We start from the raw sequence: 25,657 nt of genomic DNA on the forward strand, positions 1-25,657 counted from the left end.
TCTTGTCAACCTTGTCGATTAGGTATTATTAGTGATAGGCAACCTAAAAGGTTTTGGAACAGAGGTAGCATGTGATGGGAACTGTGCTTTGGTGAAGATTAACTGGCAATTATGCTCTGAATGCCCCATGGGACAGGCAGAAAGGCCACTAGAAAGTGAAGTCTTTTGCAATATACATATTTTCAAGTACATGACAAAACATGCAGAGCCTTCTAAATTGAAAAAAGTACAAAGGGCTTGTAAGGAAAAGTAAGTCTCCCCTCTTTGACCATCCTCTAAGCACCCAGCTGTCTTTGCCAGAGCCTATCGCAATGACCAGTTTTTATGGTTTTTCCCAGAGATTATCCACATATTATAAAAACACACGTATGAACCATTTCAGTTTTGGAGCTCCTTTCACTTCAGATTTGGAGGAGAATTTTAGCTGTACCACAGTGTGAGCCTGCATTCCATTTCAAGCTGCCATGACGATGGGAGGCTGCAAAATGCGTGGAATGTGCAGGAGCAGCCTTGGGAGGTCACCTGGGGCCTCCGGGATTTCCAGGTCACCAGAATGTCTCTGGCTTGCTCCCTGGGGTCATCTGACCCAGGATTTGAAAAGTATTAACCTTTTAGCTATTAAGAACACTTCTCCACTTTCCAGTTTAATCTACATGTCTGAAAGATGTTGGGTGGTCTCCAGTGATTCATTTCAAGGCCCCTGGAGTTTGAAGACACAGCTGAGGATGAGAAAGAGTGGGATTCAGCAGTTCCGTTCTGCTGGGCAATGGTTTTGTAAAACTCCTCAATGCCTTTAGTAATCTCTACAGTTCAGCTCACTGGATTTGTGCAAGCTTTTCTTCCTCTTTGACCTTGTCTACACTTTGGCCTCAACCGGGACAGTTTCTTTAAAGGTCCCAGTATATACTATGGACACTCCAGTGACTATGCCTTTACTCACGCTGGTGTTCCCTCCTAAAATACCCTTCTTTGTCCTCCTTGATTAAGGACTGCTAAGTCTGCAGAGTACTCCTCAAGTTCATTTTATTCCAGGAAGGCAAAATACCTTGGTAACTAAGCAACGGCACTGTAGGGTTTGACTATATGTGCTCAGTGCCTAATCCTACTTTTCAACTTTGGGCAAGTTAATCTCTCTAAGCCTCAATTTCTTTGTCTGTATAACATTGATGATAACGATTGGAATTTATAGGGTTGTTGTGAGATTAAATGATACATCATGAAATATATTGAGTACATGGGGAGCGTTTAATAGATGTTAAAGTGATGGTAAAGATTCTGCAATTTCTTTGAAGCACATGATTTTCCTTTTCTGGTCTTCTGTACATCAATATGCCAATGCAGTGGTTAATTAAATGCTATCTTTTATTGTTTGCTAATCATTTCTTATATTTTTTTGGATTGATGCCCTCAAATAGATTTTAAATTCTTTAAGCACAGGAACCATGCATTTCATTATTCTTTCTGAGTGCCTGTTCCATAAATATTTAAATAATCAACTGCTATAAAAATTAATTGTTTTTCAAACTAACATCAGTTTTAGAGTAAAGTCCTATTGCTTCTTTGAGATGAAGATTGGGAAACACTTTAAGAACAGTGATAGGGCAGTAAACAAAAAGAAATTCTAAAATAAAATGAATATTTCCTACTTTGATGCAGTCATTAAGGTCCAAAATACCATTTCCAGAAAGTCTATATTCGGATCCATTACAGCTCTGAAAACTCTAATTTCTCATTTTCTAAAAATTGTGGTGAACATTACCAGTTGTATATAAATTTTCTTGTAAGTAATATCTCAGTTAAAGCAATGTTCTTTTTTGTTACCAGATTCTGGACAGATTACTGGCTGAAATCAATCCATAGATCACAGTAATATCTAGCATTATAGAAATCTTAATACCATACCACTCCTGCAGGCCTATCCCAAAGCTGAGAAACCTAATTTTTCTTGTTTAGTATTAGTTTGCAAGAAATCTTTTGGTTTACATTTTTAAGAGGCAATATGCACCATTATATATGTATGAAACATATTTGCACAGGCCTGTTTTACTCTACTTGGACTTATCCCAGCCATTAACGTTAAAGTTTAATCTTGTCCATGCCACATGACATGGTTGCATGCCAACAGTGTAATAATTTCATAGCTGAAGCCAATTTATTTAATACTTAAGGCATTTGTACTTTTCTTCCAAGGGTATATTAGGAGTACTTATATTTTAGGATCTTAAAATTCAGTTACTACATCTTAGAAAAATGAATGGGTAGATACTGGAAGAGGCAGAGGACACCGATGGTTGCCTCCACAGAAGTATGTGTTCACTTTTCCTCCCCAAGAGAATCCCAATTTTGTTTTATTCATCATCCTTCTATTATGCTGCCAAGTAACCCAGGGAAAACTGACGTAGGATGGCCACAATTCCACCGCTCTATTGCCTGAAACATTGCTACACAAGTGGGCATGTAACCGAATTTTAACCAAAGACACACAAAAGAGAGTTGCTGGGGTTTCAGTAAGTTTTCTCTCTTTTATGAGAAAGTTCTGAAAGCTATTTTTTTCCCTCAAGGCCGTGGTCATTCATTATGGTGGAGTTTGTATCTTCTGAAGCCATCCCACTCCATTCCAAGGATCATATCCTGAGTGGGACAGGGTTGAGAGAACTGTAGGGAAGTTCAGTCAGAACCACTGGATAATTCCTCTTCCAAAGTTCACCTTACCACTGAATCTGCAGCTGTGCAAGCCAATAATTTCCCCAATGTTTCATCCATTTTGAGTTTCCTATTGCTTGTGACTGAAGGCATGCTAACTGATACAGAAGAATTCTGAATTTATGCTTACAAGTATGTTGTTGAAGTCATCACCACCTAATATAAAGACTCTGGGGTGTTTTTGAATGAATCCCTTGGAATTACAAGTGAGTTTTTCACCTTTATACTTGTCACTACTATATTTCAATCTGACATTTGGGGATGATAACAAAATTAAAAGGAGACAGATAAAACAGGGCATTAATTGCTATGATGATTATTTAATTAAACATTATCTTGATTTAGTTATTGTGATACATTCAAGGAAATGGATCCATCTTGTAAAAAAAAAGGAATCCTCTAAACTTTAAGAATCAGTATCAAATTGGACCACCTGATTTTAGAAATATATATAAATTGATGTTGACTGAGGTTGAAAGATAACATTGATTCCTATCCCTTTTGAATAATGTCAAATATTTTCACAAAGCAATGCCTTCCTACCTTATCTATAACTATAGCAATACTCTAACCATTTGTTGATCAAAAAAATTCATAATAGAATTCAGTAAAGATTTTTAGTAAATTTTAAATTTATTTATTATGAGATTGAAAACCTAGAGACAAAAAAGATGGAGTCACATAACTATGCTATATAAGACATATTGTTTATCCAGTTCAAAGAAATGCTTCATATACATCTGGATTCAAGGACCAATAATTCCAAGGTGCTCAAGAGGTAGAATGTAAGTGACTAGAGGAAAGGTTTCCATGTGTGCTCAGCATTTTATGTGTGATGAAACCTATATTGGTTTTCATTTTCTTTCCTCCGAAAAACTTTGATATACATATTGTCAGTTTCTGAGCATTCCTGGGAGAAGAGAAATCAGCATAATGTGAAATAGGAAGCAATGGTTTATGCAACACTTCTATTGTGGCCAAGAATTTTACATTTGTTTTCTTATATAAGTAACAATTTTTGTTTTACAAATGAGGAAACGAAGGCCTAGAGAAATTAACTTGCTGAAGCTCATTGAGCTGGTAATTGGAGGATTGGGGCCTGAAGCCAGGTCCTGGATGCCTCTAGAGCCCATGCTTAATTATGGTGTCATGCTACTGAAGATTACTAAATCGGGCTAGATGTGGTAGAGGCAGGAATTCAGAGCTCTTGAATTCCGGACTGGCCTACACTTGTCTCATCTGGCTATTTGAACTGAATGCAGCTTCAGAACTAGAGAATTTGATAGAATGTACCCACTGCAAATTTGCAGTAGAGTAGAGATGCCTGGATTTTTAATACGACTCTGCCATTTACTGTCCATGGAACCTTGCATATCCTATTTACCTTCTCTGAGCCCTTATTCTATTTCCTTAGCATGTAAAGAATGCAAATTTTAATGCTCATGTCATAGGTTTTGAAGAGTAAGCCAAACTGTATATGCCATAAAGTATGCATTATCATTATTTTATGATTTTCTCATCCCAGCTACTGCTTTTTCACACCTGGTAGTATGAAATTGTTATAATGGGAGACATTTATTGTTGTCATTGCTGCCACTGCTACTGTTGTTAATCCTCTATAAAGAGACAGGATTGGCTATTTGTTAATTGGAAGTGGGAATTGGGAAGTGGGAAAAAAAAGTTCCAGGGCCCATGCTTATTTGGTAATCTAGTACTAGAATGAGACTTTGGAATTGACCTCAACAGAACAGTCAAAGGGCTATGCCACCATAAAACTTAGAAAACCCTACATTGAAAAAGGAACACTATTTCAGTTATCTCATCTGTGAGATGTAGAGCACATTTTAAAGGTTGCCTTCTCATCCCCTCTCAAAAACCTGAAAATAATATTAGTGTAGCATATGCACTGGACAGTTTAATTCTCTTTCCACACTTAAATGAAGAAAGGACTTATTTTTATGACTATAGAATTCCTTAAAAAGGAAAGATTATGGAGAAACTTACATGTAAAACAATTGAAAAAGTTGAAAATGAAGCCATATTTAAATGCTAATATTTCACATTCAAGTCTAGGTCCTAAATACCAGCCAGTTAGGAATGATGGTTTTTGGATTTTCATCATGCTAAACAAATAAATAAATAAATAAATGTAATAAAAGAAAAAGCTCTGATCTAAGATACAGAAGAAGTTCTAGGTTCTAGTATTATCAGCTTCATGAAAGCAACTATGTAACATACTACATCTGCAGATTTCAATGTTATCATCTGGTACCTGGAAAAATTCGTGTTTGGTTTACTTTAAGGTTATTATAAATGTAAAACACAATAGGTTCCATAGTGCTTGGTAAATTGTAAATACCAACTTAGAATTCTATTACTCACCTTCCGAAAAGAGTCTGGGCATATCTCTAATTATTCTTTTCATAATATGAATCACTGTTGAAGTTTTAAGAAAAGAAAAACTCTACTTGCTCTTTAATGACGGCATTCTGAATGGGATGTGTACTAACGCTTGTAACATGGCCAAATCAAATGGTTATCTGCTCTTTCAGTTTTTGTTTACAAACTCATATAAATTATTTGGAAAACTGGTTTTAGAATCAATCTATAAGCAGTTTATACCATTTGGCTATTGCTACTTACGGAAATTCTTAAGCAAATCCTTTGAATGTGTATGTAATAATGCTAACTATATCTAAAATTCATACTAGTTTTAATATTTCTTTATACATATTCAGGGATAACTATATTTAACCTTTATTTAAAAAAAAGACTCAACGTCTTTGAGCATTAAAATATCTTCATTATTTCTTCAAAAACAAAACACAAATAAATTAGTAAACTTTTTCCCTTTCTCCATTCTGGCAGGCTAATCATGTGAACTGAAATTCACATAAGGAAGCATATCTGGTTCTAATTTCTGAACTCAACTCCAGATGTTGTTTTCAAGGTTTGCCTTAAAAAAAAACACACACAAAAAACTTTCCTGAAGCCATCTCAGCCCAAAGGATGAAAAATCATTGCAGACTAGAATTTTTAATTTTATGTTTTACTACTAAACCATGCTTATGAGGGAGGAATATCTCCAGTAAACGATCCATAATGACCAAAGAGATATTTTCAGTGTAAATATATTATACAGATCTTCCTCAGCCTACCAAGGGGTTACAGCTTGGTAAATCCATCATAAATTGAAAACATCGTAAGTCAAAAATCATTTAATATACCTAACCTAACAAGTATCATAGCTTAGACCAGACTACCCTTAAATGTGCTCAGAATACCTATATTACCCTCCACTTGGGCGAAATCATCCAACACGAAGTTTATTTTATAATAAAGTGTCCAGTATCTCATCTAACTTATTGAGTACTGTACTAAAAGTAAAAAGCAAAATAGTTGTAAGGGTACAGAATGGTTGTAGGTATATTGGCTGCTACCCTTGTGATTGGGTGGCTAACTGGGAGCCACAGCTCACTGCTCCTGCCCAGTGTCACTTAGGAGTATGGTACCACACCTTGCTAGCCCAGGAAAAAGATCAAAATTCAAAACTTTTAAGTCTGGTTTCTACTGAATGTGCCTCACTTCCACACCATTGTAGAGGAAAAAGATGGTTGAGTTGGACCATCATAAATTGGGGACTGTCCGTATACAATGTTCATATATTGTCAAACATGGAACATGGGATGAGAAGTTTGCCCAAAATGGAAAAGCTGTATTCCTTAAAAAGACCCTCCACACTGCAGGGGTAGAGAGAGGACCTTGGGAAGAATTTGTATCACAGGAGCCTTGTGAGATATTCCATTTTGCAGTCTGCATTTGCTCTGAAAGCTTGTGCTGGGGACAAAAGTGAGTCATGTGTTACTGCTGAGTATGGGGAACTCCAACCATTAATGAAATTTAAAAAACGTTTACCTTTTTAACAGTCATTTCCTAGTTGTGTCCCAAAGGTCTCTTCCAGACTTTTTGTAGTTGAAAGGAAATACAATTTTTGACAACCGCAAGTAGGCTATTAGCCCAAACAGAATTGTCAAATGTTGAAATACCTATAGTTATTTCCAAAGTAATGGGAAAAACCCATGATACACAACTGTCACTCTTTCTGTAAAATAAATTTTATGGATATGCATTTTTATTTCTTTACATTAAAATTACATTCCGTGAGCTATATCTTATTTGAATATAAAGAAAAGGAGATGAGGATGGTGAACAGGGTTGTAAACTGAAAGTTGATATCTCCTAACTTATCAATTCAACAAACATGTATTGAGAGCTTAACGTATACCACGCACGTAGCCATGGAGATCCAAGATGTGTATGTAAAACTCAGAATCTACAAGTAGAGAGAAAGAAGCAGGAAATAATTGCAATAAAATATCATAAGAATTCAGAGAACTGAATAGACTTACATTCACTTGTTATTCATTTAGCTGTGTTTGTTGATCACCTGTCATATGCTGGGCTTCAGAGATACCAAGGTGAGCAGGACTGATGCAGACGTTTCCTCTTAGAGCTAACATTTTCAGCTGTCCACGTGACAACCCAGATGTCCCACCTGCATATCAAAAACAACTCATGTGAAATGCAACTTATTATTTTTACTCGGAAGTCTTCTCTTCCTCTAGTGTCCTCGCTTCTGTTAATGGCACTTCCTGTCCTTCTGTTTCTGAGACCTCAAACATCAATTGTTAATTCTTTTCCTTTGTTTCTCATAACGGTTCTGTTGATTTTGCTTTCCAAATACTCTGACATCTTCTCTTATCTATCCTCACTCTCACCTTTTAGTATACTTTCTCATTACCTTTCACCTGGCATATTGTAATATCTCTTCTCTGATTTTGCTTGTCTTCTATTTTTTTCCTCTCTCATTTATATAAATAAGCTATTCAATGAGTCTTCCTAGAGAATACTAATCACATAACCACCTTGTTCAGGAGTTCTACAAGTCTCCCTAGTCCTTGTCTAATTAAGTAAAATCTCCCTACTTTGTCATTTATGCCTACCCTAAAAGCTCTGACCCCAATAATTAATGAATATAAATTATATTTATGTCCAAATTACAATGGTACTGAGTTACCCCCTACAGGGAATATTCCTTAAACTTCTAGTTCTGATTATCTAACTTTGTTACGGATTTATAAAAGAGAGAAATGAAAGAAAGTGAGCTGCTCTCAGCTTATGTATTGGTTTTCCTGAAGATTGTTGCATTCCATTACATTCTAATAACAATGGCACAGACCTTCTGCCTCTGTGTATTTTTTTCTATTTTCCGTTCTTTTTTAAAAAATTTATTTATTTTCAGCGTAACAGTACTCATTGTTTTTGCACCACACCCAGTGCTCCGTGCAATACGTGCCCTCTCTATTACCCGCCACCTGGTTCCCCAACCTCCCACCCCCCGCCCCTTCAAAACCCTCAGGTTGTTTTTCAGAGTCCATAGTCTTTCATGGTTCATCTTCCCTTCCAATTCCCCACTCCCTTCTCCTCTCCATCTCCCCATGTCCTCCATGTTCTTTGTTATGCTCCACAAATAAGTGAAACCATATGATACTTGACTCTCTCTGCTTGACTTATTTCGCTCAGCATAATCTCTTCCAGTCCCGTCCATGTTGCTACAAAAGTTGGGTATTCATCCTTTCTGATGGAGGCATAATACTCCATCGTGTATATGTACAACATCTTCTTTATCCATTCATCCGTTGGCAACCGTGGCCATTGCTGCAATAAACATTGGGGTACAGATGGCTCTTCTTTTCACTATATCTGTATCTTTGGGGTAAATACCCAGCAGTGCAATTGCAGGGTCATAGGGAAGCTCTATTTTTAATTTCTTCAGGAATCTCCACACTGTTCTCCAGAGTGGCTGCACCAACTTGCATTCCCACCAACACTGTAAGAGGGTTCCCCTTTCTCCACATCCTCTCCAACACACATTGTTTCCTGTCTTGCTAATTTTGGCCATTCTAACTGGTGTCAGGTGGTATCTCAATGTGGTTTTAATTTGAATCTCCCTGATGGCTAGTGATGATGAACATTTTTTCATGTGTCTGATAGCCATTTGTATGTCTTCATTGGAGAAGTGTCTGTTCATATCTTCTGCCCATTTTTTGATATGATTATCTGTTTTGTGTGTGTTGAGTTTAAGGAGTTCTTTATAGATCCTGGATATCAACCTTTTGTCTGTACTGTCATTTGCAAATATCTTCTCCCATTCCGTGGGTTGCCTTTTTGTTTTGTTGATCTATTTTCCATTCTTTTTCTTCTTTTTTGGTTTCAATTTTGCATTTAAATTCTATTGAGTTACACGAAGTGTAATATTGGTTTCAGGAATAGAATTTAGTGATTCATCACTTACATATAACACCTAGTGCTTTATCTCAACAAGTGCCCTTCTTAATACCTACCACCAATTTAACCAATCCCCCCACCAACCTCCCCTGCAGCAACCCTCAGTTTGTCCTCTATAAAGAGTCTCTTTTATGGTTTGTCTCTCTTCCTTTTCCCCCATATTCATCCATTTCATTTCTTAAATTCCACCTATGAGTGAAATCATATGGTATTTGTCTTTCTCTGACTGACTTATTTCACTTAACGTTATACCGTCTAGCTCCATCTAACACCATTGCAAATGGTTTGGTTTCATTCTCTTTCATGGCTGAGTAATATTCCATTGTATATATATACCACCTCTTCCTTATGTATTCATCTGTTGATGGACATTGGGTTCTTTCCATAATTTGGTTATTGTTTATAATGCTGCTATAACCATCAGGGTACACATGCCCCTTCAAATTTGTATTTTTGTATCCTTTGGGTAAATACTTAGTAGTGCAATTTCTGGGTCATAGAGTATTTCTATCTTTAACTTTTTGAGGAACCTCCATACTGTTTTCCAGAGTGGCTGCACCAGTTTACATTCCCACCAACAGTGTAAGAGGGTTTCCCTTTCTCAGCATCCTCGCCAACATGTGTTTTTTCCTGTGTTGTTAATTTTATCCATTCTGACAGGTATGAGGTGGTATCTTATCATGGTTTTGATTTGTACTTTTTTTTGATAATGAATGATATTGAGCATCTTTTCATTTTTCATTCTTGACTGTGAGAAGCAAAAAATAGAGCTGACAAGACAGGTCCCCCCTACACAGGTGGAGAGAAGGAAGAAATGGTATAGACTTTTCAGAGCCAGTAAGTGAATGGGGAGGACTGGCAACAGTCATACATTAATAATTATGGTCCTAATCATACCCATTTGCCAGTGTTAGTCAACACTTTGCATCCTTCAGCTTCTCCCATTTTTGGTTTTCACTTGTCAACCCCCTTTTTATGGGTTTGAGAGCCTGATCTCTCTTCCATCATGAGAACATCAACACTTACGCCAAGAACTGGTGCCTAAAGCTGACTTCTGTACCTCAACCTTCAGATGAATGGAACCATAGGCTCTTTACCAAACATACTCTGATTTCTCATCTTCGTGTCTTCCTTCCCTCTTTCTGAAATGATACCATCTCATTTCTGCCTACTGCAGTCCTGTCATTCAAGTTCTGTATCTCATGCCAGCTGCTCTATGACACTTTTCTCAGTTTCTTTAAATCATCATCTATGCCAAAGAAGCATTCCCCGTTATTTTGAATAACATGCCTAATTCAAGACTAATTTTTTCATGTGAATCAAAAAGGGTAACAAATACTTCTATTTTATCAGCTAAAGTGGGACTATCATGTGGTAATAGCATAAAGACAATTTATTATTCACCTCATCTTCATACCTTTAAGATAAAATTCTTGGCAAATTTTAAACCTTTTGAGAGAGGTACATTATTTTGAAACCTATGCATAAAAAGGTCAGTCACTTCGAATACCTCTCTTTGTCCATAGCCAACTTAGCTACGAGAAGAATACTCAGAATTATAGGCATAAGAGATAAGTCTAGGATATAAAAATATTCAATAAAAAAGGTAAATATAAACTTTTCATCTAAGGCAAACACCAATGAATATTGTCTCTCAAGAGATAGTTTTCTATATATGAGATTATAATGCTTGAGAATCTCACTGTGCTATGTCCAGAAAAGTCTGGAAAAACCTTATGTAACAAATCTCCATTTGGGGCCCTTTTCCCTCTTGAAGTATTAGTAAAACTTGATTCAAATCTCCAAAAATTTACACTTCACTTTCTTTTCTTTCTGTCCACTTCACCTCTCTGAAATCCTATAGTTCTTATCACCTGTTTTTCTTCTTTAATTAAATTCAATTAATTAACATATAGTATATTATTAGTTTCAGAGGTAGAGTTCAGTAATTCATCAGTATATATAACACCTAATACTCAATACCTCATGTGCCCTCCTTAATGACCATTATATAGTTACCCCAGCCCTCCAAAACCCCTCCCTTCAACAACCCTCAGTTTGTTTCCTATGATTAGATTTTCTTTATGGTTTGTCTCCCTCTAATTTTGACTTGTTTTATTTTGTCCCCATTCCCCATGCTCCTCTGTTTTGTTTCTTAAGTTCACCATATGAGTGAAATCATATGGGATTTGCCTTTCTCTAATTGACTTATTTCACTTAGCTTATACCCTCTAGTTCCATCCATGTTGTTGCAAATGGCAAGTTTTTGATGGCTGAGTATATTCCATTGTGTGTATGTGTGTGTGTAATCTTTTTTCTTTTTTATCCATTCATCTGTTGATGGACATCTGGGCTCTTTCCATAGTTAGGCTATTGTGGATATTGCTATCATAAATACTGGGGTGCAGGTGCCTCTTTAGATCACTACATTTGTATCTTTGGGATAAATAACTAGTAGTGCAATTGCTGAAATATAGGGTAGTTCTATTTTTAATTTTTTGAGGAACCTCCAGCTTCCTCTGTTTTCCGGAGTGGCTGTACCAGCTTGCATTCCCACCAACACAAGTAAGAAGGTTCCCCTTTCTCCACATCCTCACCAACATCTGTCTTTTCCTGACATGTTAACTTTAGCCATACTGAAAAGTGTGAGGTGGTATCTCACAGAGGATTTGATTTGTATTTCCCTGTATTTCCCTGATGCCGAGTGATGTGGAGCATTTTTTCATGTGTCTCAGACATTTGGATGTCTTCTTGAGGAAATGTCTGTTCGTGTCTTCTGCTCATTTCTTTTTTTTTTTTTTTTTTAAGATTTTATTTATTTATTTGACAGGCAGAGATCACAAGTAGGCAGAGAGGCAGGCAGAGAGAGAGAGAGGAAGCAGGCTCCCCGCTGAGCAGAGGAGTCCGATGCGGGGCTCGATCCCAAGACCCTGGGATCATGACCTGAGCTGAAGGCAGAGGCCTTAACCCCCTGAGCCACCCAGGTGCCCCTTCTGCTCATTTCTTGACTGGATTCTTTGTTCTTTGGGTATTGAGTTTGATTTTTTTTAAAAAATAGATTTTGGATACTAGCCTTTTATCTGATAAGACATTTGCAAATATCCTCTCCCATTCTGTAGGTTGTCTTTGATTTTGTTGACAGTTTCCTTTGTTGTGAAAAAGCTTTTTATCTTGAAGAAGTCCCAGTAGTTCATTTTTGCCTTTGTTTCCCTTGCCTTTAGAGATATGTCCAGTGAGCAGATGATGCAGCCAAGGTCAAAAAGCTTGTTGTCTGTGTTCTCCTCTAGGATTTTGATGGGTTCCTATCTCACATTAAGGTCTTTCATCTATTTTGAATCTATTTTTTTTTAATTTTTTGTATAGTGTAAGAAAATGGTCTGGTTTCATTCTTTTGCATGTGGCTGTCCAATTTTCCCAACACCGTTTGTTGAAGAGACTATCTTTTTTCCATTGGACATTCTTCCCTGCTTTGTCAAAAATTAGTTGACCACAGAGTTGAGCATTCATTTCTGGGCTCTCTATTCTGTTCCACTGATCTATGTGTCTGTTTTTGTGCCAGTACCATACTGTCATCATGATGACAGCTTTGTAATAGAGCTTGAAGTCCAGATTTGTGATGCCACCAGCTTTGGTTTTCTTTTTCAACATTCTTATTTGGGGTCTTTTCTGATTCCATACAAACGTTAGGATTCTTTGTCCCAGCTCTGTGAAAAAGTTGATGGTATTCTGATAAGGATTGAACTGAGTATAGATTGCTTTGAGTAGCATAGACATTTTGACAATATTTGTTCTTCCAATCCATGAGCATGGAAAGTTTTTCCATTTTTCTGCAATCTCTTTAATGAGTGATCTACAGTTTTCAGAGTACAGACTCTTTGCCTCTTTGCTTAGGTTTATTCCTAGGTATCATATGGTTGTTGGTGCAGTTGTAAATGGGATTGACTTCTTAATTTCTCTTTCTTTTGTCTCATGTTAATGTACAGAAATGCAACTGATTTCTATGCACTGATTTTATCTTTTTTTTTTCTCGTCTCCTTTCATCAGTTGTTAATTCCATTCTTTTCTAAACCTCTCTGAGAGGAACAGGAAATGTTTCCACTTTGTCTGGTGAAAGAGTTTGAAGAACAGTCTTACTTGTACCTTTAATTTCAAGTGTCTGTGAATTTTTTTTGAAGAACTTCATAAAACTTCATAACTTCCTCCCTGAAAGGGAACTTGTCAACACAACCCTTTGTTTTTGTTTTATACTAATGCTAATTAGAAATCAGGACTTAAACAAGAAACAACAAGTGTTGGTGAGGATGTGGATAAAAAGAACCATCATGTACTGTTGGTGGACTGGAAGCTGGTACGGCCACTGTGGAAGACAGGATGGCGGTTCCTCAAAAAATAAAAATAAAAAATAGAACTACTCTGTAATCTAGTAATCACACTGCTAGGTATTTACCCAAAGCATATGAAAATACCAGTTCGAAGGGATGTATGCACCCGAAGTTTTGTTACATTATTTACAGTAACCAAATTACAGAAATAACCCAAGTGTCCACCAGCACAAGAATAAAGAAAGCTACCACCCTCGTTACCTTATAAAAAGTATAAAATCTTGCTATTTGCAACAATATGGAAAGATCTAGAGAGTATAATGCTGAACAAAATGAGCCACTCAGAGAAAGACAAATACCATATGATTTCATTCCTATGTGGAATTTAAGAGACAAAACAAATGAACAAGGGGGAGAAAAAAAGAAATATAAACAAAAAAACAGACTCTTAATTATAGAGAACAACTAGATAGTTACCAGTGGGAAGGTGGGTGGTGAGATGGGTGAAACAGATTAAGGGCATTAAGAGTACACTCACCATGATGAGCACTGAGTAATGTATAGAATTGTTGAATCACTATACTGCACACCTGAAACTAATATAACATTGTATGTTAACTACACTGGAATAAAATTTTAAAAACTGAAAGAAAGCAGGACTCACATTACGCTGATGGAATTAACATACATTATATATGGTGATATGAAGATATTATAATCAGTTTTATTTTTGAAGCTTATAGCAGTAAGAGATCGTGTCAATTGGGCTAGATGGTGTAGTGTCTAATTCAGCACCATAAAATGAAAGCTTGGCTTTTCCTCTGTAATCAAAGATAATGCTACTGATGAGATTAATGATGACTCAGGTATCAGACATTCACTAGCAGTAACTTCTGTGAATCCTGGCCTGTAACTTAGAGATTATCCTTGCAATGACTAGGCAAGTCTGTTTGTTAGCATATGATCTAAAACATGAGCACAATATATGTCAAAAGTTTTCAGAACAGTGAGCCAATAGGTCAAGGCATATAGGTTATATCCCTTGGTTGATAAAAATGATAATATTTACCACTAGCTTCCTTAATAAAACTATAGTGAAACAGTTCCACAGACATTGGTCTTCCCCTGAAAGGAAAGGCTGAAAGTGTTAGGTGTTTTATGTGCCAGAAAATTACAAAGTGTCTCACCAATACTGCCAATCCTCTGCAGGAAAATGGCTCTAAAATGGTACTGAATTGGGGCACCTCGGTGGTCAGTGGGTTAAGCCTCTGCCTTCACCTCGGGTCATGATCTCAGGGTCCTGAGATCAAGCCCCGTATTGGGCTCTCTGCTCAGCAGGAAGCCTGCTTCACCCTCTCTCTCTGCCTGCCTCTCTGCCTTATTGGGCTCTCTCTCCCTGTAAATAAATAAAATCTTAAAAAAAATAAAATGATACTGAATTACTGTATGTAATGAGTAAGTTTTTCTAACTAAATTTGGAATTTGAAAAAAAATCCTCTTGAATCTTAATTCCGTGCTATGTTTTTCAAAAAAGCAAGAAAATAGGAAAGGACGGTAAAAGAGTCTATGTACAACTCAAGAAATTTAACAATTGTCTTTATTAAATGTTACTTTCTTTCAAGAACTTACAAAAAAGGACCATAAAGTTTATTAGTGGTACCATAGAAAGAGGATAACACATTAACCATAGAGGCATGAAATCAATAAAATGGCTGTTTTCTACTTTGAACAAAAGACTTACTATTTTTAGTAGTCAGAGTAAGTGCATGAATAAAAAAGTTCTTGACTGCTTTTGGGCTGTTATTGATCCAAATACTACCTGCTGGCTAAGGTTACTCAATCTCTAAATACCCAACACTTTCATGGCAGTTTTGTAGCTGAGGCCTTTTGAGTACCTGTGGAGGAGGTCAGGTTGGTGGCATTTACCAAAAATGTTTCTTAATTTACACATTTGTTTTGACTTGATAAAGTTCTAGTTAGCCTTAAGTTCATGGGCCAACCACACCTGTTTTACTCCTGCCTCATTCCTTTGTACTTCACTTCTTCCTTAACAACAAGGACACAACTTTCAGAGACTCACAGATTCAAAATGTAAAAATATCCAATGAATTGCAATGGAATCAAAATCAGGAGATAAAGATTGTTCCCCATGTTCTCCCAATTTCCTCATGGGGTACAGCTAACTTTGTTTTCTCAGCTTTGGTTGCTGCTTACATTCTCTACAGCATCTATAATTTTTTCTTTGGTAAAACAAAATGAACATTATTCTAAACATTACTGTGATTTCCGAGATCTCTTGTTCCTTTACTTAAATACCCTCTATGAACTTCTTATGATATATATTATATGGATCCTTTGAGAAGGGCAAACTGGTATTAAATATACTTAGATATTGACAATCCTAGAGGATTGTCACTGGGTGACACTGGGTTTTCCTTAGAAAGTCAAATTTTGAGGGATGCCTGGGTGGCTCAGTCAGTTAAACATCTGCCTTCAGCTCACATCATGATCCCAGGCTCCTGGGATCAAGTTCCGCATCGGGCTCCTTGCTCAGTGGGGAGCCTGCTTCTCCCTCTGCCTGCCATTCCGCCTACTTGGGCTCTCTCTCTCTCTGCATCTTTCTCTCTGCCAAAATAAATAAATAAAGTCTAAAAAAAAAAAAAAAAAGAAAGTCAAATTGCAAATGAATTTCATCAATGAGAAATCATCCTACAAAAATAATCTAATGTACTATGTATTAGTATAATAGTACACTACATACTATAATGACTATATAAACATACCTATTTATATTTGCGACAGACATATGTTTAAATGCAGATGGATCTGATTTTCACGCTGCCCCATGTCATTGTTTGTCTTGGGTAGGAACAGAATTCACTGGGAGCAATTTAGTATCTACCTGCTGTGCCTTATTTGTGAGGAAATTATTAATCTGTGTGAGAACGTAGGAGGATCTAACTCATCCCAAGTTTGCCTTTCTTTTTTGACAGAAAGGTCCACTTAAACAGTAAGCTTAACTTCCTGGTAAACCTTCACACCTATTTTCCTTCTTTATAGTCTTATCCATTAACTTCAAAATTGAAAATTCCCTTCCAGGACACAGATGAGGAAAATATTTAGGAGTAGCTAAACTTTATGGCACATTTGACATGACCTGTAAAGTACTCGCCTATAGATAACCTGAAATAATGACTTTTGTTAGAGAACAAGCACAGGCACCTCCTGGTCCATAGGTGCCTTTTGTGAAATGGAGAGGGGAAAGAACAAGGGATTGAGTTCAAACAGACCACTGTTGCCACCCTGGCTTTTCCACCTTGGGCATCTCACGGAACCACTTGTTCTGATATTTCCTCTATCTTTAAGAATTGCTTTGAGGATGAAAGACAATATATGTAAAAGGTGTCAGGCACACAGTGACTGTTTTGTACAGGCTTAAAGATTACATCTTTCAAGGCACTCTTAGGAACAAGTCATTAATGCTGTTAGAGGAAGAGAACTAGAAATACTCACTATAAAGAGTTCAGCTGTGGTTCCCAGCCTGCATTTATTTATGGCGGTTTTGTAGTTAATGATCTTGTGGATATTAGAATTCCGTTCTTAATAGTGTTCTTGTTTATCAGGGGGAAAAAATAGAGCCTTATTTACAACTAGTGCCCTTTTCCCCCAAGACACTACAAAAGTTACAGTTGTTAACATTTGCTAACATTTTGAAGATTTTGAAAAGAAGGATACTAAATATTAATTATGCATAGTTACAAAATAGACTTCTCCTTGATGGAAAAGTTTTATAAAACGAATTAGAAGAGGGAGGAAATTAACAGCAGAAAGGAAACTTTATATTTTGGCAAGCTCTGAAAGGTGGAAACATTATTCTTTCTTGGTTTTCCATGAATTTGAATTTCTTGACAGTTTCTCAATTATAGCTTGTAACTGTGGGCTTCAAAGCAATTCTGCAATTCAGTTCACCTCAGCCAGTCAATAATGCTTATTGAATTCTCATGGAGGGAAGAATACTGAGTGAAAGGTCCATTTTCATTTTTCTCAGCACGGGTGCCTTGATCCACACAGTCTGTCGGTCAGTCAGCCAGACCTGCTAATGGTCTCTCACTTTGAGTCCTCCCCAACAGTGTTTTCTCAGAGACCCTCTGAGGCCAGCGCCGGCCTCCTCCCATCTGCCACCCTTCATCGTGTCTCTTCCTGTCTCTACCAGATGAAAACCCTTTAGGCCGGAAGCTTTCCCAGATTAATACCAGACCCTTAATCTCATACCACCTCCTACCCAATGCTGCTCAACTTTATTTTATAAATATGTGTATTGTTTGGGCTGAACTGAACCAAACTATAATCTCTACAAGTTTAAGGCTTAGGCTCAGTTATAGGATCACAGGGGATCAAAGTTCAAAGGAGATTTTTTTTTTTTAAGGTTTTGCACAATCATCTTGTTTTTCAGATTAAAATAAATCCAAAACTAAAACCCAGAAAAGGAAAATTACTTGTCATAGTATAGTGAAATGGCAGCAGGCTTTGGAGTCTGAAAGATAATACCTGGGGGCTAGTTTCTGGCTCCAGAAGTTACTAGATTGCTGTAAGTACTTGAGTGAATTAGTAATTGAACAGGTCATTGAACCTCTCTGTGCCCCAGTTTTTAATCTATAAAATGAAAGTTTAATAACTGCTGTAGTGTTACTGACTTTTAAAGAAATAAATGGAAAATGCCTGGCAAATTTGAGATGTTCAGTAATAATGAATGTTCTTCTCTAGGGTCACAGCTGATCAATGGCCGACCAGAACTAGAACACAGAACCTCTGAGCCCAAGTTCAGCACTTAGTCTTTCCTAACCTGAGGCTTACTTCCAAAGGAGTACCAGCGCAACACCCCCCACACTGCTGCAAGGGCGTTCAATAAACATTTCTTGGGGATGGTTATTTCCCAGACAGATTAGAATTCTTTTGAGACTTTGTTATTGTTTCTTGCCTTGGGGGAAAGCTTCCATCAGTAAAGTAGCAATAAAAACGTTCCCTCCATTAAGTGGAAATGATTAACACTCCTTTAGTTAGGCAATATTTTCCCACCCATTTCAGAATCAGGCCTCACACGAACCAAGCCACACAGATGGGGAATCAGAAACCTAAGAAAACAGCAACAAATTGGTTTGGTGAGTGGATGTGGTTGAAATCTTTCATCTGGTTTGTCTCAACTGGTTGTGGAAGTTATATGGGTTTTGAATAAAGTTGAAAATCCAAGCAAAATGTTATGAATATTAAGCCACAGGTATCAAAGCTTGGAGAATCAGATGAAAAACGAACCAATGTAAACACAAAACATAAGGACATTACACACCTCCTTTCCTGAAAGCCAATTTCTGGCAGGAAGAAACACTTAACTTGCTGTACGAGAGGAATATGCAGCCTTTCTAATTAATTATCACCTCAGTGTTTATTTTTCAATGAATCAGTGGGCTGGAATGATTAAAGCACATATGGCGCAGAAACCCAGGCAGGAAGGAGGGAGCTGGGCCTAAACGTCGATGCTAAATGTGCCCACACTGGCTGTCCCTGCAGAATCCAGGCTTGCCATGAATAGGAGAGTTTTCTGAAGCGTAAGTACTTACAGCCTGCCAGTTTGGCCCTTCACAGATTTGTGGTGATTGCTTAAAAATGGTAGTTCCAGATGGGGGAAGGGCAAATACATCAGTACCGAAGTGCTACACACTGTCACTTCCTTGGTAGAGGGTCTTGGTCATGAAGGCATTGCTATCCCATGGTGCCTTCTTTGAGCTTCTTTTAAAAGTAAGATTTTTCCCATCAGAACAAGTATCTGAGATAAAGCACATGACCTCGCTGGCTTCAGTGAGACTGGTAGGTGAAACTGTTAGTGAGTGAAACTGTGTAGAATGAAGCAGCATCTGTTGAAAGTTCCAGAAGAGCAATTAAACCTTTTCTTGTTGACTTTTAGCAGTTCTTCAACCATTTTCAAAGGGGCTAGCCCTGTGGAATCTTTTACACGGAGGAAAACAACACGTTTCTGTGACTTGGTGATTGGACAAAGAAGTGATGGACTTCTTAATACTCTAGGGAAATTCTGTGGAAGCTGCTTTGTCACGGGCTATTTTTCAAAGTTTCTGTGTGGCTATCAAACCGCTATTTCTCAGCGCCTTTAAAAAAAAACTGAAGTTGTTTTTGAATTTAGAGAAGAAAGATCCAAACTGAAAAGTTTTGGTTATCATATTCAATTATAATGAATGTTTAGTATACATAGTTTTGAGAGCAAAAAAGAGACAAACCCAATTGCATCGTTATTCATGAATATCAAGGGAGGAGAATGGAAAAGAGGTTCTTTTAGCTATTTTTTCAGTAGCTACTCAGTTACCAAAACCAAAACTTTCCGTTTAAATCTTGGCCTCCCCGCACCAACCTTTTTAAAAATAAGACAAAGTAAAAGCACTTACGCAGTTACATATAGGAACCAAGTTGAGTAGCTAGACAGGAAATACAACTACAGTTTTGGTCCAAGCAATGATGTGAAACTAAAATTAGATTCTCCTTCCTCAGTACACAACGACAATTGAATGCCACCCATGTGAGATCCCTTACTGTTTTGTTTTTTTTTTTTAGAATGTTTTTGTTTTTGCTTTTGTTTTTTGGTGACTCGAGAGGTGCGTGCGTGTGTATGTGTGTGTGCATGTGTGTGTGTGGTGTGCATCAAAGTCAGATCTGTAGACCTCTATGGTCCCATACTCTTACCAATTTTATCCAAAGCTCCCTAAGACATTATGGGAACTCAGATTTCTAGTTACCAGAAAAGCCTTAGAAGTAGATGCATATAAGATCCAAAGAGGTGTCTTAGTAGTATTGCTAGGATCATCAACATGATTTCGTCTTCTCCTTATATAATAGAAGTTAATCTCCCTCTTTTATTCACCTTGAACCTGACAGGCATCATTATAACTCCAATTATAAGAGTAGAACTTAACTGCACTTCATCACTTAAAGTGCATGTTTTTATCATCTCTGAAATCACAAGGCATCTTACAATGGATAGCATGTCAGCTTAATTAATAACCTTTTTTCCTCCTAGTGGTACATAAATAATGATGTATTTTATACTCAGTGCCATTTTAGAGTCAATAAAATTTGGCTTTCATTTGCATGTGTGTTTTCACCAACACAGAATATATGACTATTTATGCTGATAACTATTTCAGCCATCACCCATTATTCACAGAACCAGTATATGTGTCTGGTAAATTTTTTTTACAATAAAACATTTCTGGATACATATTTTATAGAATGCCATAGAGCTGTGCTTCCTGTATTTGGTCAATGAGCAGAATCACCAGAGGAGCTTTCAAAACACTACAAATGTCTGAGCCCTCCTTCTGAGGTTCTGGTTCCAGATGTAGCTACAATTTTAGAAGGTTCCCAGGCTAATCCCAATGACCAGAGAGGTCTTAGGAGATATGTGAGAACAAAGAGAAATGTCTATCTGTTCTACAGGAAGCACGCAAAAAGAATTTTAATATTTAAATATCACTGTCTTAAAATCAGGAAAGAAATGTCAACCAAAAATTATTTCTTTCATAACTAAAATTTCTGTTATTCAATAAAACAATTCACATGCATCTTCAATGAATTTTTCTAAGAATAAGAAGTCAATTTTATGATCCCAAATGTATTAAAAATTAATCTTCAGTGACTGTCAAAGTTCAAATAGAATTTTAACTATAGAAAATTAATTTCCACTAAGACTTAAAAATCAATTCAATTCAATCCAGTGCCCTTTTTATGGTGCACACTGATTGTACCAGACATTATGGAATCATACGACTCTCCTGAAATACTGTGTTTTATTTATTTAATTTTGGTAAGCTTCATTGCACATGAGGAGGCATGATTTAATGGAAAGAGTCAGGAATCACAGGAGACCTACCATTAACTGTGTGACCTTAGGCAGATCACTTAATTTCTTTGGGACCCAATTTTCCCATCTGTAAAATAATTAAATTGAATTAGATGACCCCTAAGGTTCCTTCACCACTAACGTTACATGGTTTTCATGGTCTGAATGGAGGCAAAGCCATATTATATTTGCTGCTTATTGGAAGGAATATCCATATTATACTTACAACTTATTGGCAGGAACCAGTTAATTTGCACTGTGAAGTTAAGAAATGACCTTCTAACTGGTGACCTTGAACTGTCCATTAATAAATGGACCTCATGAAAAGTATTTCAAGTGAACTGAGCTTCAAGGAAGTAAAGATTAAGAAGTTAGAGAAATGAGGAAACAAATTTAAGTGAACTTTTCACACTGATGTTATTCCAACGACAAAATTAAACACAGAAGATATTTTTCGAAAAAAGAAATTTGGGAGAAATTTCTTAGTCAAGTAAAAGAAAACAAAAGTTAAATTTAGAAATAAAAGTGAGAGGGTGGTTCAGTTGGTTAAGCATCTGACTCTTGATTTCGGCTCAGGTCACGATCACAAGGTTGTGAAATCAAGCCCTTCATTGGGCTTTGCACTGGGCATACAGCCAGTTTGAGAATCTCTCTTTCCCTCTTCCTCTGCCCCTCCCCCAACTCACTCACTCTCTCCCTCTCTTTCTCTCTCTCTCTCTTAGGGGGAAAAAAAAAGGAAGAAAAAATTTCAGCGAGAGTGGTTCTATCTGTTTGGATGATATCCATTCCAAGTAACAAAAAGCCTAGACAAACAATGGAAAAAACTTATATAAACACACCAAGATAGGTGGCAAATTAAATAAACTGTATTTAAATTAAAATAAAGCAAAACAAAGCAAAAATAGCTCACCCAATTCTCCCAGCTAACAACTATTAGTCCAGTTGCACTGAGTGGGCTTCAGTCAAGATTTGACTAGGAATGTGGCTGAATTTCTTGGCAGTCCACTTGGCTTAGTTTTGCTCTATGTACTAGCTTATCTTAGACTGGCTTCCATCATGTTAAAATAGCTGCAGCAATTCCACATCTCATATGTACACATCACAATATCCAGAGCTAGATAGAGATCTTTGCTTCCCTGCACCATGGCATAAACACCTGAACTTCATTCTGGACCAACCCAAAACAATCACTGAAGTCAGATGAATACATCCTAACCGACTTTAACCTAAATGTCGGAGCCTTCCTAACCATCAGGGATTTGATTAACACATGGATTGACACCTGTTAAGAATCCACACCTAGAGCAGGAAATGGGGTTAATTCCACTCAAATCACATAACCTGATACTCAATGGGAGAAGACTGATTCTCCAAAGGAAAACCTAGTTGCTCTTGGCAAGGGAAGAGACAGGAATGGACAGTTGGTAGGGCAGCAACAAATATCTACTTCCAAGTTGAACATGGATTTCTGCACCAAACATGAGGGAATAAAAGAATGTTATCCCAAGATTTTGCCCTGAGATATAAGTCAACAATAAGCACTGAAGTTAAAAATATTACCAAAGGTAGTAAAGGAAAGACAGTGAAAATGAACTTGACGACAACAGCAGAGTGCTCAAGAATTTGAGTTACAACAAACATTCAAATTCAGATTCATTATAGTCATATGATCCCTCTCCTCCATCTGTATTATGGCCATGCTAATAATACTTACGTCACAGACTTTCTTTTGTGAGGACTGCACGAGATAATGTATATAAAATGGTCCTTGGAGTTAGCTATAGATGTTTCTTACATGTTAGCTATAGCAATAGACTGATGGAAACACAAAAATCAGTCATTCTGAAAAATGTCCAAGAACAGTAAAAAAGGAAAGGTAATTCTCAGTAGCAATTATATCAGTGAAAATATAAAAATTCAATGCCACAAAAAAGCTATACTTAAACAATCATTGTACCTACATCCAGAGCATTGATAGTTCTTTGTTAAATGACTCAAGAGTTCACAGCTGGAATCTGATGCTCTGTTTAGGGTATGTCATACAGTTCAGAAAAGATATTGGTTAATTGCACATAGGTCACTAAAGATCAACTGGAAAGGAAAATGAAGGATTGAGTTGTGAGAAAACAGAAAGAAAAACAAAATACTTCATTGTCAGAGAAAACTTCCTAAATACAAGACTAATTAATCTCTCTAAGAAAGTGGTGGAAGTTTTAATACCTGAGGGGCTTAAAAATAAAGTTGTGTAAGTTGAATATCTAATTCACCAAGAGCCAGCCAGACATGAAAGAGGTACATAATAAATGTGTGTTGGATAAATGAAGTTTTCTAAATTATTCTGTATTAACTAATTTATCAAGTGAGGATTGAGTACCTGCCAGCAGCTATTCTAAGAGCTTGGAATCCTTTAGTGAACAAAAGAGATAAAATCTCCTGCATTCCTTAAGTTTATATTCATTATTAACTTTCTAAGTAAATCATTTTATCTCAGGATTCTCTTCTCTTAGAAAAACAGTTCATTTGAGAGAATCTTAATTTCCTACAGGTCAGAAGATCAAGTTCTTTGTCTTAGTGGCAATCCCAAGTTAAGTGAAATAAATATAAATTATATGAAATATCAGCAATGAAAATAGAGACAAAAGTAAAGATTTGTACAATGTTGACACTTAAATACAGATATTCATGATGATCTGGACACATCCTTCTAGTTTTCTCTGACTCTTCTTTCTCTTTCTCTTTTGCTAGAGGTAAGACAGACTCTTGTGCTAGAGTCCGACACAAGATAGTTTATCCTGGAATATGATACAGAGAACAGGGGACCTGGTTGGGGACCAGGAAGAGTGAAAAGTGGAGGAAGAGAATCTGTTTAAGATACACGTTATGGGGGCGCCTGGGTGGCTCAGTGGGTTAAGCCGCTGCCTTTGGCTCAGATCATGATCTCAGGGTCCTGGGATCGAGTCCCACATCGGGCTCTCTACTCGGCAGGGAGCCTGCTTCCCTCTCTCTCTCTGCCTGACTCTCTGCCTACTTGGGATCTCTCTCTCTCGCTGTCAAATAAATAAATAAATAAAATCTTAAAAAAAAAAAGATACACATTATGGGGGCGCCTGGGTGCCTCAGTGGGTTAAAGCGTCTGCTTTCGGCTCAGGTCATGATCTCAGGGTCCTGGGATCGAGCCCCGCATCGGGCCCTCTGCTCAGCTGCTTCCTCCTCTCTCTTCTGCCTGTCTCTCTGCCTATTTATGATCTCTGTCAAATAAATAAATAAAATCTTAAAAAAAAAAAGGTACATGTTATGGCACCTTCTAAACGGCTACTAAAAAGGTCCTTCCAAAAGGCTTCTCAGAATTATCTACACAGGGAATGAAAAGAAGAAGCTTTTGTCAAGTGCCTTTCCCCATTGTTTGTGGATTGCCTCACTTAGACATAGTAAGATTTCACTTTAAAATTCTTGCAAATTCATTACATTCTTGGCATTTGTTATTGCTATGAGATATAATCTTATTTCATTTATGGTAAATTAAGTAGCATCTTTGCTTAAGGTCTCTTCCCCTGTACAGTATCTTTTACAAAGTAGATGCCTACCCCATAACTCCTGAATGGAGAGTATATAATGAAGTCTAACAAAATGTCAAAGAGTTGAAAATATTATTTGTTTAACATTTGAAACATAATTTCTCAATAAGAAAACTGTTTTTGTTTGTAAAATATGTTTTGATGATTTTACTTGGAAGTAAAAAGTTCATTCTAAGGGATATGAGTAAGGATTTCTTGTTACTCTGGAGAAGTTGGAGCAAAGAAAGAAGAGAGTGAGTGGGGTAGGTCTAGCAAAGTGGTAGAGTGGGACATGATCTCTTCCCATGACCTTGTGAAACTTTAGGAATGTTTTAGAATGCATGAAATTGTTGGTTCAAATTGATCTTTTGTGGAAATTAGCAAAGAAACTGAATTTTGGACCTAAGTCAACAGAGGCTGACACAAGCCATCATGGATAGCTTCAGGGAAAATATCAGAGTGTGAATTGTTAAGAATCAGTGGAAAGTGTGGGGAAGATTGTGGACCCTCCTGGGTCATTAAAATGAGGAGTTCATGACAAGTATGCCTAAATCTTTTGATGGGAGCATCTAGGTGAGGGCAGGGAGACTTTTTGATTGATTGGTGACTGCAGGTAGAGGTAGGAAGGCATCCAGCTGACAACTGGGTTACAATACAGACAAAAAAATTAATATTCATTTTTTTCTACTGCTTGGCATATCTGTCCTTTAATAATTCAATCAACTGTACTTTTAGAGACTTAGGCTAAGGATTTTGTATTGATGTTTGAATCATGGACGTGGATATACCCTGACCTGTTCATACTTTCTTGGAGATTACTACTAGTA

At 37.0% G+C, this 25,657-nt stretch overlaps 1 protein-coding gene across 2 annotated transcripts in view; it reads left to right on the plus strand.

Annotated features, from left to right (window-relative positions):
• The window catches only part of LOC123938270, a 64,695-nt gene extending 46,324 nt beyond the window's left edge, over positions 1–18,371 (plus strand). For both annotated transcript variants that reach the window (XM_045999515.1, XM_045999516.1), the window contains one exon: positions 18,138–18,371. In XM_045999515.1, coding sequence (XP_045855471.1) covers positions 18,138–18,205 — 68 coding nt within the window. In that variant the 3' untranslated portion in view covers positions 18,206–18,371. The remainder of the gene's footprint in view (positions 1–18,137) is intronic.
• Positions 18,372–25,657: the final 7,286 nt, after the last annotated feature.

This window comes from Meles meles, chromosome 3 (assembly GCF_922984935.1).
Source record: "Meles meles chromosome 3, mMelMel3.1 paternal haplotype, whole genome shotgun sequence".
Classification (NCBI taxonomy): domain Eukaryota; kingdom Metazoa; phylum Chordata; class Mammalia; order Carnivora; family Mustelidae; genus Meles; species Meles meles.